At 39.8% G+C, this 18,659-nt stretch overlaps 1 protein-coding gene across 3 annotated transcripts in view; it reads right to left on the minus strand.

Annotated features, from left to right (window-relative positions):
* Positions 1–232: 232 nt before the first annotated feature.
* LARP4B (La ribonucleoprotein 4B) overlaps positions 233–18,659 on the minus strand; it is a 64,391-nt gene continuing 45,964 nt past the window's right edge. For 2 of the 3 annotated variants that reach the window (XM_044424784.1, XM_044424785.1), the window contains exons 6-17: positions 17,407–17,543; positions 16,227–16,330; positions 15,387–15,497; positions 14,709–14,762; positions 14,411–14,620; positions 13,899–14,005; positions 12,088–12,339; positions 8,998–9,043; positions 7,634–7,798; positions 6,340–6,464; positions 5,913–6,024; positions 233–4,069 (exon numbers count right to left, since the gene is read on the minus strand). In XM_044424784.1, coding sequence (XP_044280719.1) covers positions 3,788–4,069; positions 5,913–6,024; positions 6,340–6,464; positions 7,634–7,798; positions 8,998–9,043; positions 12,088–12,339; positions 13,899–14,005; positions 14,411–14,620; positions 14,709–14,762; positions 15,387–15,497; positions 16,227–16,330; positions 17,407–17,543 — 1,705 coding nt within the window. In that variant the 3' untranslated portion in view covers positions 233–3,787. Of the gene's footprint in view, positions 4,070–5,912; positions 6,025–6,331; positions 6,465–7,633; positions 7,799–8,997; positions 9,044–12,087; positions 12,340–13,898; positions 14,006–14,410; positions 14,621–14,708; positions 14,763–15,386; positions 15,498–16,226; positions 16,331–17,406; positions 17,544–18,659 lie in introns of those variants that run through there. The other variant, XM_044424786.1, reaches the window with a different exon arrangement.

The following is an 18,659-nucleotide window of genomic DNA, read 5'->3' on the forward strand; positions in this document are numbered from 1 at the left end:
GAAAAGTTTAGCCATTAGAAAGCAATTTGCTAATCAAACATCTGATTCCTTGGAAAAAATGGAGCCGCATTTACTGCTCTTGAATTGTATCGCCTGCTCTCAAAACAGTATAGCCACAGCAAAGGCACTTTTGCTATCTGCCTCTGAAGCATTAAGATTACACACAAGTGGCCGCAAAGACAAAGGAAGTGAAAAGTACTGTTGTAAGAAGTTTAATTTAAAAAAAGAGAAATTCAACAGTGCCTAAATCTTTATTTTTCATAACCTACATTTTTAGACAGTTGTACATTTTATGACACAAAAGAAAACTTAAATTACCAAATAGTTTACATGTAAGCTTGATTCCAGTCTTAAATGGAAGAAGAAAACAAAACAAAACAAAAAACCACCCTCAGAAAAAAGGCCTCCATATAATACCTTGTTTTGTTGACTTGGCAGCTGTTAGCCTGCAGATGTCTTTGATTGTCTGCTGCTATCAATGTAATAGATTACACATCACATAAGAACTGCAGCTAGCTGAAGGGGATACAAAAATTAGTGTGAACCCTTGCAGTCAGTTGCTGTTTTATAATCCACTACAACCCACCCATCAGTAATTGGCGTATCTTTAGATGAGAGGCAGCAAAATGATTAAGGGCAAAAATATACATAGAGCATGATGTTTTTTTTTTCCCATGTCAGGTTGTAAAATTGGGGTGGAGAGAGATGGGACACCCTAATGCAAAATTCTTGCACAGGTCAAGTCTTCAGAAGTAAAATTAAGGTTTAAATACATCCCTTGGTCAGCTTCAGAAGAACCTGAATTATATTTCTGGATTATATTTCTGTATGAACAGTAATCTTGCAAGTTTTTTTTTTAAAAACCAAACTGCAATTGGTTCCTGCAGTTTAAAGCTGCAACTCAGATTTGGGAGGGGAGTTGAAAAAAGAAAAAAAAAAAGCAAGATTTGCATGGCTATACATAAACAGTCTTTAGGACAACTTTTGTTCCAGCAACTCCATGCTGTCCGAATGGGAAATTAAAGTTATTTGGCATGACACTTTCATTTAAAGAAACCCATTAAAGTTTAACATTTTTTACACAGACTGTTACTTGGGTTTGGGTATTATAGAGTATTATATTAACCTAGTACAAGCAGCAGCAAAATACAACCCACCTGCTGGCCTACATATCTTAATGTGAACATATCAGTTGGCTGTGATAATTAGCTGTACACTTGCTGTGGCTGCTTCCTACTCCGTTTGCAGCCGTTTGCTCATACTTTCAACAGGCAAACAAAGAAATCTCATAGCTGGCTTAAGCCATACTCCAGTCCAGCTGCCATTTTCACTGCTCACTGAGTAAATGATATACATGAAAATCCAACAAAAGTACATTTGGTGGTTTAATCTGTGTTACATGAGTCCCCGTCCCCTCCCACATCCTCTCCACGTGTGGCTTTTCAGGAAGTAACAGAGCCCAGCCTGCTTATTTTAAATTCTGCAGTGCAAAAAGCAGGCTGGTTTTTGTTTGGTTGTTTTGTTGTTATTAAAGGACAATTAAAATAGCAGCAACCTATGTTAGGAAATCAACTGCCCTATGTGTTTTAGAGCTATGTGAAAACTTCAACTAAACATGTGTACTTGCTAATATTTTGGCCTAAGAAGAGTGGTTGAGTAAACTTTGGGGCTACTTTTCTGTGGCAAAGTTACTTCTTTCCAATTCATAAAAAAAAAAAAAAACCTGTGGTTTGTAAGACAAAGTTGAAAGTTACATTGCACAACCATGTGCTATACTGGTTGAAATGCACACTTTCTGAAAATTTTTAAAATGTCAGGGCTTTTAAGACAGACTTTCTCCAATTCCCTTTTGCAGTAAAGAGGCAGAATCAGCTCAGCACATCAGAATAACGTAAAAGAAACAAGGAAAAGAAACAAATTAAAGTAATATTCAAACCACAACATTAAGTTTATCTACATCCAGCTCAACAGCAACATTTATAATATATCAATAATTTTTATCAGTTTTTTAATGGTACCTTTTTATATGTTCTGATTATTTACACCTGTACAAGCAAAAGCACACACTTCCAAGTGCACATATTTAATACAGTATTGACTATTTCCATTTACAGATTTTTCAACATTTTGAAAAAGATCAACTGCTTAAGATCTTTTAAGGTATATTACAAAAACTGCCGCTACTACCTGTACTACAGTATGTCTACCCAGTAAGACCTGTGACAATACATACATACTGTAACTGAGTAATTCTGTATATGCCACCCACACTAACCCTTGAGGGTCAGACTTCAGTAACTCTAATCTGTCTTATACAAAAGTTAAGGCAAAGTCATTTTCAAGTTTAAATAAAATTCAAGTCTTTAAATATTGGATGGAAATTATTCTTTAAAAAATCAGTTGTTTAAATAAACCTTTTTGTGTGGAATAAACTGTATTCAGCAGGAACACATTTTTATCTGAATCATCTGCTGCTTAAACACTCAAAGAAAAACTTTAGGCATTTTAAAACAAAAATAATTTATATTCAACTTTATTAGAAACTTGTTAATTTAGTGCATCCTTGTCCTTCAGAAAGCATGTCACTTTTAAAGTAGATAAGTGTGACAAACCTCACCCCAGACAGAAACAGGGATCTCTTCCTTCACCATACAGGCGCGCGCACGCACACACACACTCGCACACACAAACGCCATTATCTCACAGACTGAAAAAAATTAAATCCATATGCCAATGTTTGTAGGTACAGAAAGGTGTCAGCACTTAGCTGATTAAGATATGAACTCTTTCAAAGAGCACTTTGAGCATAGTTTTAAAAACCTACACAGAGCACAGGGGTAAATCAGAAAGGACAGTGGTGACTCAAACGCAATATTTTCTGGCTGAGGAAAAAAATTGAGATCCTTATCACAAGAGTGCTATTGTGCTATCTTGTGAAAAACAGCCTTTACTTGGCTCCTGCCATTTACAAGGGCTTATTTAATTTTTTTTTATTCACAATGTGCTTTTTTTTTTTCTTTTTCTTTTCCTGAAATTCAAGGAACCACTTTATTTTGGATTGAGAAGCTGGTTACTTGCTTGCAGACCATCAAAATGATTATTTTAGAGCAGCTTCACTGGTGATCTTTATGAATTCACATTTGGCCAAGAACAAAAACAGCTGAATTTTAAAACATTAGAATTCAACATAACTTTCAACTTAAAAAGTATAATCCATTTGCTGACGTGTTACAGCAGCCAGAATTTAAAAAGAAAAAAAAAGTCAAACTTGTCTTACTGTCTTATAAAACACCTTTCTTTGCACTCCAAGTATTAGCTGCTATTATTAGTCTTCTGGAATTTTTTTCAAGATATGTACTTACAGACCAGTTATTTAAAAACTACAGCAGCCCAATTCTGCTTAGTAGATTAGGGAAAAAACTCATTAGATAGAGCTTATATTCACACAGCCACATGGAGATTTCATAAAAAATGATTTTTCAGATAAATGCATCTTCCATCTAGGGAAAAAAAGGATTTTAGGCATCACCTCCAGTTAAGCACCAACCTAAATGAAAGGTTTAGATTAATTAAATCCTGACAGAGTAGACTGTTTGCTCAAGAGAAATTTGGTGAGGGAGCAAGAAATCTATTTTACAAAGAATCAAACAAACAAAAAACTTGCAGGCATTTCATAAACTTAATATCCACTGCAAGCTCCTAACCAGCAACTCATTCTTTGTACTCTGAGTGGCAACATGGGTTTACTTCATAATGAGAACTTTCTGAACCTCCTTCCCAAGCACTTTCACTGAGGAGATTTGGGAGGGCTGCTCTGTTCTTTAGATAGACGTTTCCCAGCGGCTGGAGGTGGTGACCTGCGTCCCGACTGTCTCCTCTGGTCTTTGGGCTGCCCCGGATTCGATTTCACAAGAGGGGGCTCTTTGCTTCTCTCTAGTGTTTCCGTGGGCTTTTTCTCATCTTTCCCACAGCTGACAGTGTTTGGCTTCTGTTCTTTAGGGGGCTGCAGTGGAGGGGGGTCCTTAGTTGTCCTCTGGCAGATCTCTGCATAACTAGGCTTTCGCAATTCCTGTGTGTTCAAAAGCACAAGAAAAGGACAACACTGTAACACAGAATAGTGATTTTCCTTGGTGCATTAAAAATAGCAACGTTTATACTAATCAAAAGTTAACTGTTTGAGTACCCTAGACTGTCAAAAGGCACCCCTGACAAAGATAACCGTTAGTGAAAACTCATGAATGAAGTAAATGCTTCTTTTTAAATTTTCCAATAAGGAGAGCTGCTGTTGAATAGCTTAGAAAACTATGTGCGCCACTAAAGAATGAAAACATCAATGTCAATGCAAGGCATCTGATTTCGCATTACAAACTCAGAACGTAACATTTCTTAGTCTATAATAATACTGGCATCCGATACTCTCACTTCCTGGCAAATAGATGGGAAAGAAATGGAGGTAGTGACAGATTTTATTTTCCTGGGCTCCAAGATCACCGCAGACAGGGACTGCAGGCAAGAAATTAAAAGACGCTTGCTCCTGGGCAGGAAAGCTATGGCAAATCTAGACAGCATACTAAAAAGCAGAGACATCACCCTGCCAACAAAAGTGCGTATAGTCAAGGCTATGGTTTTCCCAGTTGCAATGTATGGCTGTGAAAGCTGGACCATAAGGAAGGCTGAGCGCCAAGGAATTGGGGCCTTTGAACTGTGGTGCTGGAGGAGACTCCTGCAAGTCCCTTGGACCGCAAGGTGATCAAACTGGTCAGTCCTAGAGGAGATCAACCCTGACTGCTCTTTAGAAGGCCAGATGCTGAAGATGGAACTCAAATACTTTGGCCACCTAATGAGAAGGAAGGACTCCCTGGAGAAGAGCCTAATGCTGCGAACAATAGATGGCAAAAGAAGAAGGGGACGGCAGAGGATGAGGTGGCTGGATGGAGTCACTGAAGCAGTTGGTGTGAGCTTAAGTGGACTCCGGGAGATGGTGGAGGACAGGAAGGCCTGGAGGAATGTTGTCCGTGGGGTTGTGATGGGTCGGACACGACTTCGCGACTAACAACAACAACAATACTGGAGCTGCAGGTAAAGCCTTTGGACAATGGCTCAAGAAAACAGCAGGGCATTTGAGCAGGCACCTGGGGGAGAGAGTTGATAAAGCACAGCTCTCAGCAGGCATATGAAACTGGCAATGTAGATCCTTGATTCCTACCATACAACTTTTGGAATTGGATCTTCCAGTATCTAGGGGTAAATACTTTGATTCTCTTGGCTTTTGGCCTAATAAGTAAAACGAATCTCATCCTATCTTGGTTCTAGTCTACTATTGTTTGGGATGGATTTTGATTTGCTTAGTTTGACTTTATCACTATGATGTTAAACTATTGCTTGTCAGCTACTGTGGGGTTCCAATTTACAGGACAGAAAGACGGAATAAGTATTTTAAAGCAAAACGGGTGAGTAAGGCCCAATGTGCAATAAACTTGTACCCATGATGTTAGTTAGCTACCTGTTCTACCATTTTCTCAACCAGAAGAAATTGCCTTTGAGTGATGTGTGAACATGGAGCTAACTAAAAAGCATGGCAGCTGTTAAGTGCATATGAGTTATTTCAGATGTTCTACAGAGTTTGGACCACTTGTTGCCCGTAAGAATCATCAACCTATACTGACAAAACAGTGTTCAGTGTTTTAATTGGAAAAACAAAAGTCAGGTGTATTGAACAACTCAAAGGAAAAACGGATATTAAGCTCCCCTGTTCCTTATTGCATCCCACCCCACACTTACTAATGAAAGTAGTCCATAACTCACCCTATTTTTTCTTTGGAGGAGTTTTTTTTTTTTTTTTTGGTAGTAAATAGCTCACACCAAACATTAAGCAAACAGAGACCCCTTTATAAAAGACAAAATGCACTTACTGCCACAGCAGCCCCATTGACTTGCACTGATTTACAAGCGGTAGTGAGTACAGAAGAAAGTCTTTCAATATTTTGTGTCTCTCTCTGCTGCTTCTCCATAACTTTGGGGTCGCTGCAATTGATACAAAGGAATGTGTTAACATAATGGAAACCCCTGAACTTTGCATTCAGCACACCCAAGCTGACTGCAGAAAGCAGCAGCCCTCTACTCTGGTTGGGAAGTGCGCATGTGATTGCTCTTACCCCACACAGAATGCACGCATATGCACTGCATAGGTTTGCACAGTTCAAAATAAAATTCTAAGCAACTGCTCACTGTTATGCATGGAGCGTTAATTCCAAGAGTGCTTACAGGTTCATCATACAGTTTCACTGATTCAATATAGTTGAATGGTATAGTTAAAGCCATGCATAATTACATCCTTACTCAGGAGGCTGGGATGGGGAAGGAGCCCTTTCGAGTGTCCCTGGTAGAGCAGAAGAAACAGGCAACAAAGGCTCTCGGGGAATTCCTGATGGAATCGTGTTCGTGCTTGCACCCACACTGACGTTCTGCCGGAAATGAAGTCTGGGTCATTTCAAATGCACTTTGACTCAAGATCATACTGTATAAATAGCATACTTGAACTCATTCAATACCTTTATGGAAGCTGTTGGAAGAAAAGTCCCAACAGGGCACCAGCCCTTCAAAGACCAAGGAAACCAAACCCAATATGCCATAAGCACAGGGTACATATCCTTTGACAAAGTATGGACACAGCAGTAGCTCTAGACTGCTCAAACAACTAAGGCAATCTGCATGGGAGTTAAAGCAGACCCCAGGAAACCTACTTCCTAAGCCCAAATAAGACAATCTGACTCACTGCCAAATAAATGATTAGAATGGTTAACGTTAAAGACAAACAGAATAGAATACTGCAGGCTGCATCAAGTCAGGAATTGTTTGGGTGTGTATGAAGTAGCATTTGTATGAATGGAATACATTTCCACAAGGGATTTGTTTTGTCTGCTTCTAACAGGCACAGACTTTGTGCCACATTGCATTCTGCTCTGAGGCTCTCTGACCATTAAGACTGCTTTTCAGAGGACACAACAGGTGGGGATGGAACTCCCACTTGTACCACATCTAAAAGGGTCTCAAGTTTGTTTGCTGGCATCTGCATTTAGAAGATTTAAAAATCAGAAGCCTGACTCGAACAAAGAAGGTCTCTGACTAAGTATGTGGAAAGCCACTTGTCAGCTTTGAAAGTACAAGGCTAGAAGGACTTTTCTTCTAGTCAGGCACCTTCCAGTTGGGTATAACTAACACATGAACATGATGTTGTAAGCTGCCCCGAGGCCTCGGCAAGGGGCGGGATAGAAATGTTTTAATAAAAAAAATAAAATAAAATGAACACTGGTAAGTACATCTTGACACCTCTGGATATTAAGTACTTGTCAGCATCCTTTCCCCTTAGGTTTTCTTCCCACATATTTAAGACAGATCTGTCCTATTGCAAGGCTATCTAGTTACCAATGTGAAGCACTCTGCATCAGTTATACAGGAAGACATCAGTCTGTCTAATCAGTTTGCTGAAATCAAAATATAAATGCAAACTCATCCAAGCATGTTAGCCTTGAGCCTCTTCTCAAGCTCCATTGCTGTTGACAATTCTGGACATCTAAGGGGAAAATCTCATCTTAGATTCTCCCCTTCTTTCTGGCTTTTTATGCACCCTTACCTTTTCCTTTGATGTTCCTACTGCCACATTTGACAAGCGGGTTTCAAACAAGTCTTCAGTCTTTAGATTGCCAGCAGCTCCTGGCAATGGAGGAAAACTGGACAACCCCAGTTCAAAACTTGGAGACGGAGGCTTTGGAGGGGGTGGAGACTGCGTTTGCCCTCTCTGCATGAGGGAAAGCATAGCGTAAGAAAATGCCACAACTGGAGGCTTGACCAAAAGGTCAGATGCTTCTAAGAGGGCCTACAAAATCCAGTGTGCTGTATGTGCAATTCTTACGAGCCAGCAGTTGTTATAGGCAAGGTATGTAATATTTTAAAAAAATTCTAATCACCCATCTACTTAGTAAGTGCTGGAGCCAATTGACAATAAAATCATAAACATGATACAATTGCAAAGAAAACTGATATGTAAATACGTAATAAAACAGGGTATCTTCTAAAATGGCAGGCCAGCCTTAATATCTACAGGCTTGGTGGAACAGTATTGTTTTTACTAAAGACCAATAATGAGGGAGCCAATCTAACCTCTCCAGGAAATGAGTTCTACATTTGACTATGCTAAGTAGCTCATGCAGATTCTTTGGCTGTGATCTGATTGTTTTATTCAAGGATAGCACCCATTCTGCACAAGCAAATCTGTTTCCAAGCATGAAGGAGACTCACTTAATCATGGTTTACTCCAGTCTCAAATTACACCAGCCCTTAAGTCAGTTAATAGAAGAACCCGTTTTACTATGTATGTGGACAAAATTCTGAAGAAAGCATGTCAGCATATGTAACTGCATGCAGTCATTTGGGAAGGAACTGAAAGGAAGGACCAGGGTCTTAAAGATACAAGACACCCTTTCCATTGTATAAGAAGCTACCTCAAAAGGAGAGAAAGGCAGCATTGGGCAGGGTGGGAACAGGATGGCTTGGTATGGAAGTAACAGGTGGAAGAAGAGACAAAACAAGACACCGTGCATTTAACTAAAAAGTGATGATTTGGAAATGGGTATCAAGAGATATTCACATGAAATTAAAATCACAAAGCAGCAGGCTGACTATGATCCATTTTGTTGTGGTGAATTGTCTTTTTCATAAAGCATTTATTTTCCAGCTGGAGATGGGAAGGAAAAAAAAAGCTCTAAAACTTCAGCATGGGTAATCTATATGATCAGTGGAAAGAAAAGTGTTTTCCATTTTCAGTAACTTCCAATCCCATGGCAGATTTGATCATCTCATTACAATTAACAGCTATTTAGAATAGTTATTTTTTATTTAGTGATTATTTAATATCAATCATTTCATGCGATGCTTTATCTCTAGATTCATCAACAACTCCTCTGTCATGCATGAACAGACTAAATATCGCAGACTCACTGTGAACTTGTCTTCTCTCTTCTTTCGATAGCCATATGAGTTTTTTCTGCAGAGAGAAAATCATTATCAGAAACTCACCCTTCTTTTATACAGTACTTGAAATGATGCATTATGGTGTACTTGTTTGTAAGAAAATAATGAATGTGTTCTTAAGACTACCTAGTAAGATCATTTTAAAAGGATTCCTACATGGGCACATATTTGTTTAATGACAGCTTGTTATAATATCAAGCTAGGACTGCAGAAAACATGAAAGCCCAAGGGCGGCGGGGGGGCAAGGCTTCCAAATTGCATTGAAGAGAGTGAAGTCTGCCTCTATTATTACAAAAATACATATCTTTCTTAAGGTCTAGAAATGAGACAGCATGTTTGTCTGGCAGGACAGAAATTCAGCAGGAATTTGGGTTATGAGTTTGCTGAGCAGCTTACAAATATTCTTCCTTATTGATGGCTACCAACTATTTTGGAAGTTGATGTATCTCATTCAAGTTCCAAATGGTATTAATGTGGCTTGCTTTTGTAGATTAGATTATGCAATGCCAAGTAAAGACTAGGAGTAGCACAATAATGCCAGGGAACAGGGCAGCAACTTTACAACAGTTTGTGAAGACTGGTTTGTGCAACCTATCAACCTATTGTTGTCACTAGAATACAATCAATGCAGGAGTTGGCAAGAATGATGAAGTTCAGTGGTGCTTGTGCAAAAAGTATTTGATGGATTAAAGCAGCTGTTGTAACACTTTAAAATAGTGTCAGGAGTATTGGAACCAAACCAGAGTGAAACTCAGAAACAGCTGCATGTCAGTGCAAACAAAGCGCAAGGTCCACTGCACTGAAGGCTATTGTATAAGGAGGACACACAAAGCCATGCCTATTCAGAAAACCCAAGCAGCACAGAAATCGGTTTCTGGCAGTTATCTGGCTTCTGAAAGAGCATCCCCCTTATACATTTCCAGCCCCATTATTGTGGCAGAGAAAGTTCTGCTGGGGGCTTAGAAACCAAAAGGAATGTTTGGCAGAATATTAATAAGGTTTTTGTACCCTCCAGTTCCTCCCTTCCTAATTCCCTCTCCCAAGTTTTAAATCTTGGCCATCAAAGCAACTCATAAATTCTTGGCCATTGAAGCAGCCCATACAATCTCATCTGACCCCCACACCCAAGTATTATGTGTTCTTGAAAAGATAAAATTTAGTCACTTTGTATATTTACTCTAACTTCATGTGGGTTCTTCTCCTGGTGAATAGGCTAAAAGTTGAAAAGCTTTCTTGCTAAACGCAAGAAGCAAGATTACTTGCTTCAGCATTAATGTAAAGAGTTCAAGCTTCACAAATTTCAATACAACGATGTGATTGCCCCTTCACAGGCTAATATGTGGGGCAGAATGTGTTAGGTTTTCCTTCAGATTTCACATTTCACCCAATTTTGTGATAACGACTGGCTCAAAAAATGTACCAAGCCACATTTCAAAATGTAAATTTTAGAAAGTTTAAGAATGTGCCTTTTGAGTGACAATACGTCTGAAATTAGATATTAAATTATTAACTGCCATAAAGATTTTAAAAAATCTATAGATCAATGTGGAAAGATGGATTTATCAATACCTAAGGTGATATGGATTCAAAATAATAGAGGTTGCCTACAGTGGTGTGGAATAGAACTCCCACAATCACTGACCATTGGCTGGGGCTTATGGGAGTTTTAGTCCAAAACATATGAAGGGTAACATATTCACTACCCTTCTCACCCAGAACATTAAACATAGGTTATTGATGAAAGCAAAATACCAACGTAGCTCCTATAAAGCTGACACAGGGGACATGGAAGTAAATAAAGATTGCTATTTTAAATAAGCAGTAGAATACCATTACAAAGAAAGGAAGAAAAAAAAGGAATGCAGCATTAGAGGTAAATGCTTTTGTCTATGTGAAACCAACTGATCTCCCTAGGGTCAGCCCATCACCAAGACACTGGGAGTCATATCATATCCATTGTCACCCAATTTTCTGCAGAGTTACTCAGTATGGACTCTCAGTATTCAGGAAGGTGTTAAGCTACAACCCAATTCTATTTAGCTTCCTCTTTCCCCTCTAATTTTGCCTCCCTAACCCAACCACCATAATTATGTAAATAGCTGCTCTCATGAACTTTGTTTTGGAATGATTATATACACTCTTAATTAGCAACATATAGGAGCAGTTCTCATGAAACAGCAGTCCATGAATGAAAGCATGGGCTGCTGGGGATGAGCGTGTGAGAGTGAACATGCTGCCTACAACATGCCAGCCACTTCTGCTTTCAAACAACAACATACAATTGATTAATTTGTAAGCATGATGTACAAACCCAAACCACTGGTTTACTTAGAGGCTTAACAGCTTAGCTGTTAGTTCAACAACAAACTGGGGGTTAACTGCAGAATTGTTTAGCCCCTAAACAGCCCAGCGGTCCAAGTTCACACGCCGTACACAACAACTTATGAACAAACTGACTGTAGGTTGTTGAGAAAAGTAAGAATGTGCGCAGAAAGCCACACAGGCAGTCTTTTCTGCTCGTACATGACAACTCATGGGTTGCGGTTATGTGCAAACCAAGTCCGAGTGTTACTAAGGACTACCTTTTAAAGCTTCAACTTCAGAAAAGGCGTTTGTAATCAGCTTAGATTTTAAAAATAATTTTACTTCAAAACTTTTTCACTTAGACTAGTTTCCACGCTAACGTTCTTTTGAAAAAAAAATCCTGCAACTAAACTCATTATCTCAGAACCATGATTTATTGTGATGATTATGTAGGCATCAGAAATCTTCCCATTCTTTAGTTCATTTGTTGTTAATACTTGATTCCTGCAGTTCTTTCTGTGCATGCCCATTTTCTGTGGTGGCCCTTCATCAGTAGAACTTTCCCTAGCATGACTTTTATTTTCCTTTGCCTTTTCCCCAAACTATTCCTCCTCCCTCCACTTCACCTTGGGGCCTTATCTTCCTTTTCTTCATCTGTTACACCCCTTTGTTCCTGCCCTGTGGAAACGTGGCAACCTACCTTTGTACTGCATCCCGACCACCATCACTGTGCACATCCCTTGAAATACTCACCTTCCTCTGCCTAAACTTGGGGAAGAGTCTGAAGCTGTTGGTTCTACTCGTCCACTGCCTACTTCTCGCTTGGTGTAAGTTGCAGCATTTTGCATCCGTGCTCTGTTTTGCCCTGGCGGCCTTGCTTGTGGGCTCCTGACGCCATTGATTAAACGGTCAGTGGAGAAATTGAATATTGTAGGGCTCTCTAAAAGTCCAGTTCCTCTGTCTACGCTGGGTATCGTATGCCGCAGATGTGATTTGCTAGGATTTCTGAAGGAAAAAAACAAAATGTACCTTAATGACCACAGAAAATCTTTAGAAATGTCTTAAAACCATGCAAAGAACAAGCTCAACAGCTTTCTAAAGACACTGCCTTCCCCAAGTCAAAACAACAAGGTGTTCTGTCTGGTTAATTTTGATCATAAGGCAAGACCTACAGGACCAGACTGAAGGACAACCTAATCCAGCATCCTGCGTACTAGAGTGGCTAACCAGATGTCTATGTTCTTGTTATGTGTCATCATCTCCAATTTATGGTGACCATATGAATGAAAGCCCTCCACAATGTCCTGACCTTGACAGCCCAGCTCAACTCTTGTAAATGCAAGGCTGAGGCATCCTTTAGGGAATCAATCCATTGTGTATTTGGTCCTCCTCCTCTTCATCTAACTCTAACCCTAATTCTATAGATGCCTTTAGGAAGGGCAACAGCCATCTCTCCTAAGCAGTTCCTAAGAAGCCAATATTCAGGGACATGCAGCCTCTATTGCTGGAGACAATATAGAGCCCTCACAACCAGAAGCCACTGATAGCTTCTTTTCCCATGAATGTCTTTAATTCACTTTTAAAGTAGTCAAAAATCAAGGGCCATCATACAATCTTTTGACAGTGAATCCCATTTTAATGAGGCAACACATGAAATTTTACTTCCTTTGGTCTGTCTTGGTCCTCCCCTCATTTGGCTTCAATGGACACCTCCAGATTCTATGGACCAAAAACTATCCGCTAACTCCACAACAGAAATATTCCTCCATCTGTAAAGAGTCTTTGCAGAAATATTAAGGCCTGGAGCCTGTGCAGATGCAAAAGGGTCAGTCATGTGAATGCTGCTCCTCCCATTTTAACTATATTTACAAAGATTTTGGCATCAACCATCACAGCGGTCAATGTTTTGCTTGGCTACCCATAAAGTGGAAGGGCTGAATTTGCTCTGGGGAAGGAGCACCTGAGCCTGTCAGCAGTGCTTGATTCCTTATTCACAGTTGAGGGAAAGAAAGAAAGAGGAGCAATTTTATTTGCATTACCTTTGGTGACATCAGTCAACTTGAAACCTCAACATCATGTCTGCTTTTTCTGTCCTATAAACACATCACACTTTGTGGCTCTCCTTTTCTAGTCCATCTGCATGTGCCACCTACATGAACTGACTATGCATCTTGAGGGAAAGCCTGCCTCATCAAATTGAGAACTGTGACCAAAGCAGTTTCTGAAGACAAAATGCCCACGGTCCTTGTACAAATGGTTATTTCTGCTAGCAGTACATAGATTTCCATTTTGGGAGGTCATATAGACCACTCACTTTTGTATCAGTCCACTGATTATTTTAAATCCAACTGCTACTGTAACTTGAACATAACCTCAGGCTGTAATTAAATCAGTTACATCAAAATCAATTGTTTTTATACTGTTGTAAAGTGAAGATAGGCCGAAGTATCCAAGTGAAGTGAACATCTGTAATGTGATGCATAGTTCTCCAAAAGCTATTTGAACTATTCCCTTAACAGATATAATTTAGAGTCAAAAGTTGAACATTTATCTCTAGAACTTGCCTGTTTCTAGGAGTATACTGTCTAAGTGAAGTCAGTGGGGAAGCAGTAGGCTTGAAAGTAGGAGACGTAAAGCCGTTGATAAATCCAGTATTTGGAAATGGTGTTACCTAAAGAAGACAAACACTGCAGATTACACAACTACAGACTTGGAATGTTCAATAGCCACACAGTCCCTTCAAATGTGCTGCATGGCTTCAAGTCTCTGTTAAATGCCAGTTTTTTCTCCTTCACTTTTCGTCCCTGACCTGAGCATCACACTTACACTTTAGCTCCTATCAACTCCCAATTTAGTTTAAAAGAATTTAACAGTATTCAGATGACTCAAGAGAACTGTTTCCAGAATTTAGCTATTCTGAATGCAAGCTGCGGAAGTATACAAATATAAGCAACAAGGTGCAATGTACATGTATCAGCAGTGCAATATTGGGTATGGAACTATATATTTAATCTGAGATGGCTAGTGATATTCAAGACCAAGCAATAACCTGAACATCTGATTAACAAATGCTTACCAGTGATGGATCAAGATAGCTGTGTGTGGTTGACCAAGTCTGTGGGGCAATTAAACTGTATAGTGGAAACTGCTGTTGGGGACTGTATACTGGAGGTAAGTAAAATGATGTAGTATAACGCTGCTGTGTGTAGATGTTCATATCCAGAGGTCTGTATCCATTCTTTGGCAAAAATGTATTTATAGCTATAGCCTTTGCTTTTATTCTTGCCTAGAAGACAGAAGATTATGCTCTTAGAAGACTCTGCTCGAAAGCACTTCAGCTAACGCTAGAACAACCGCAACCACAGAACAATTACCTTAATTGGTTTTCCTTGGAAGATTTTCACTTCTTCTCTAAGGTATTTGTAAGCCTTTAAGAGTAACAAAAATGGTTGTTTGAAAAGATGCAAAGTGACCAGCAACAATGTCAACTTTTCCCTATTCGCACAGGGTACTCAAGTCTGATTCAGACTTATGATGTACTACAGTTATGTTTTCAAAGCTTGCAAAAAGATAAATTTTTACTCTGTGTAATGCAGTTTGCAACCACCATATGAAATATCAAAAACAGGTGGAGCAGACAAGGTGAATTTGCATGGGTAGGACTTGTTCCATAAACTCCACTCTAGTTGAAGTTCTGAAACAGCCCTTAAGTTAGACAAGTTAAGACATACACAAGCCCTATTGAAATTCACAGGAGTCAGTTTTTAAAATGATTTCAGAAGGATTTAGATGTTTGAGTTGTATTCTCACGTCTTCCAGACTCAGTAATGGAAAGCATACAGGAAATGGCATGTATCTTGCTCTAAACTAAGAGAACTGGAATTCTCCACAATGATCCCCTCTTGCAACTCAGTATTAGATACCTTTTTATCAACTGTATATTATGAATCAGCACTTCTTTGTGTTACATCCTCACAGCTATGATTAACCTGAAACAATCTTCTGAAACAGGGCATTGACACAATGGAGGGAGGGAGGGAGGGCACATTTACCTGTTGCGCATCTGCTTCAGACTCAAATGTAATAAACCAGTTGTCATTATAGGCAAACTCACAGTTGATGAACTTAGGCAGGTTATCTCCTTTGAAGAGTGCTTCAACCTCCTAAGAAAAGAATTGAAGGAAAAGTGTGACCAAAGGCTGATTTAGAATTGAACAGACTACAAGCCTTGTCAGAACTGGCAGCAAAATTATTTAAATTTCACACTATCAGTAGCTATGCTTAATCTCAACAAAGACCATGAAACAGCGATTGCTCCCCTAAAATTCTAAGTATGTAGTTGCTTGTGCATGGTTTACCTCCTTAAGATTTTATACAGAAGTTTAAATAAACTTGCAAGGACTTTGGATTGGATCTAAAGGAAACGCAAAGGCAAGGCCACTTCTACAACCTCATTTAGTGATAAAAAAACCTCATGTGTGCAAGCCAGCATTGTCTGGCTTCTGGAGGTTCTCTCCCCTGCTAAAGCCTCCTATCACATAGTCCTTGTTGTTCAGGAGGGTGCCCCACATTCTGAAGAGCCTTTGGCAGGGGCACCAGGGAATAACACATTAGTTGAGCAAGTGAATTTCCACTCATGCAAGTTTTTGATGCAACCCTGTGATTTACTTAGTCTACTAAGCTTACAATACACAGAGACTTAGTTTGAAGAACAGGTAATTTAATCATGATTTCTATGACCAGAATCTTGGAACAAGATTCCAAGTTGGATCCTTTTATTCAGTGCATGTTCACATACATGCACACGCAAACTGATTTTAGCACGCAAGCTGTTTGTTCTACATATACCCTGGCTTCTACCAAAAGCACTTCCTTCAGTATGTGATACTTACTTCAACTGGAGTAGATTCAGGTACTTCACGTAAAATTACAATGCAGCGATTCTGGTTTGGCCTGACTTTTTCACCTTTCTCATCCACTTGGACTAAAGGCAATGCTGAGAAAATATACAATACTGTTGATTTAGGACCTCAAAGGATAGAGAAGAACTTGGTTTTACAGTTGCCACTCTTAACATATAATTAACAGAAAGATCTTTCGGTAGGTGTTTAAATGTGGAAGATACACATGAAGTTTCCAAGTCATGCCACCTACTTGATTTTGGAAGTGATTGTTTTAGCTCTTAATACAGGTAACCTGCTTGGCTGCCAATGGCGACTGAGTATGTTGGCTGTACTTGCAGCACCCTGTTAGCACACTTAGCACATCATAACTACACATATTTAAAGATACATCTGGGAAGATGCAAACAAGTAGGCGTGGCAAAAGCAAGTGAGTGTGCTAGCTCTCACCCATCAGTGGAAGAACAACCCATATTTTAACGCCTTGTTTCCTGAGCTGATACACGTATTTGGAGTGGTTGATCAGCTGGGGGCCAGCATGCTACCCCCCACTTCACAACCTACAACCCACAGTTAACAAACCACATTTTGCCAAAGCTGCTGTCTTTGCTGGACAAACTGCCTCACTGGGTCAGATGACACTTGCAAGGAACTCTTTTCTACTTTGAAAAGAAAAAGGCTGTATATGCTATCTCAGGCTGCCTCATTCTGACAGCTACTATTTTTTAAAAAGTAGACTTCTCCTATAATGGGAAAACTTCAGAAACAATAATGACAGATGTCCCAGACCTACTACAGATCTTTTGAAAGAGTCTCAGAGTTTCCATCTGAAGGAATTTGTAGTGGCTAAAGCAAAGCAAGTTTCCTATTGAACATATATACAACTCCAGCAGCATAGAGAGCCTCATTTTTGCTATTCATCTTGTTTAGAATATTCTAAGAATTCTGGAGGTGTGGGGGTCCTTTCATAATTTTGATTAACTGATGGGTGTGCTCACCCAGAAATCTGGAGATTGCTAAAATGGGTTGGTTTTAAATTAAGTTGCCTTAATTTGCTTTCAGAGGAAACACCAACTCTTAAGAACTCTATGTAGTACTAAGTCCCTTTTTAGAACAAAACTTCATAATCTGTTCACAAGTCAACACTATTTATGCCTTAACAAGTACTTACATCGCAGCACTTCAACAATCAAATCCATATCGGTACTCAGCTTCTTGACATGATCAAGGTTAGCTACTGTCATTATTGGCACATACTGATCACTGTCCATCTGAGATATAAGGTACATATCACTGGCAAGATTCTCTCTGTTGAAGGAAAAAATAGGCTTCACTGTGAGAGACACATTTCTTTTTCTCATGCAAGTGTTCATGGAGCATTTGCCTTCATAACCCACAAACAGGCATCTAATACACTATCAGTAGTGTGTAATTCTCCTGGCTGCTCGTGCGGATATCACAAGGACTCTGGAAACAGTCTTAGCTTCCCCATTTCATGGGTTGTGCAATAATATGCAGGACTCTACAAATTGACACAACAAACTGAATACAGTGCATTTGGCAGGTATATTTTAAAAACTGCTGTATAACCCCAGGCAGACAGAAAGGACATATCTGAGGATTTACTGAGTTCTCTGCAGGCATTTAACCTGATGTGGATAACCCATGGCCACATGGAGCCCTGAGAAGCTCTCTGAAGAATCCTTTGGAGTGGGCCCTACCCACTCTGTTCCACTATGGAGCAGATCAGCTATCAACTAGCTTACACAGAGGCCTTGCACATTACCTGCAGCAGGAAAACCAGAATATTGGTCATGATTGGTGGGGGAAGCCGTGGGGAGAAAATGCTTTAACTCCCCCTTCCTCTATGTGTCTCTCCCTACGTAAGTCCATGCTTCTTCCAGCCCACTATGATGCAGGTGAGTGGTGGCCTAGGAGAACCCTTATGTCTCCTTGCTGGGGTAAAGAGGAATCTTCACTTTCCCCTCCAGCCGGGAGAGCTTTTGAAAGTCAGGAAAGAGTTGGCTGTCACCTGCATGATTCCAGCTTCCAAAGGGCTTTTCCCTCCCTTATCCCAGTGTATAGGGAGAGGACGTTTCATCATTCCTGCACACTAGGTGGTGGGTGGATGGACAGAGAGATGTCTGTCTGTGTCCAGGCAAACTATGTGCCCAGTCTTGTATTTAATGATTAGCTTACAGGAGGCACTGGTGCTAAAGCATTTTCTGCTGCAGATGACAGAGCACAGCCTGAGCACAGACAGAGCACTCATAGGAGCCTACTTTCAGTGGCTGCTATTCTCCTAAAGCAATGAGTGCAGTCTTTTTATGCAGGTAGAGAATATTTGTAAACTTTTAGGGAGTGACCGGCAGCTTCTAAAGCTTCCTAAATTTGAAAGACTTTACTGCTTGAATAATGGAAAGA

Source organism: Varanus komodoensis, unplaced genomic scaffold (genome assembly GCF_004798865.1).
Source record: "Varanus komodoensis strain SLA01 unplaced genomic scaffold, ASM479886v1 scaffold15, whole genome shotgun sequence".
Lineage (NCBI taxonomy): Eukaryota > Metazoa > Chordata > Lepidosauria > Squamata > Varanidae > Varanus > Varanus komodoensis.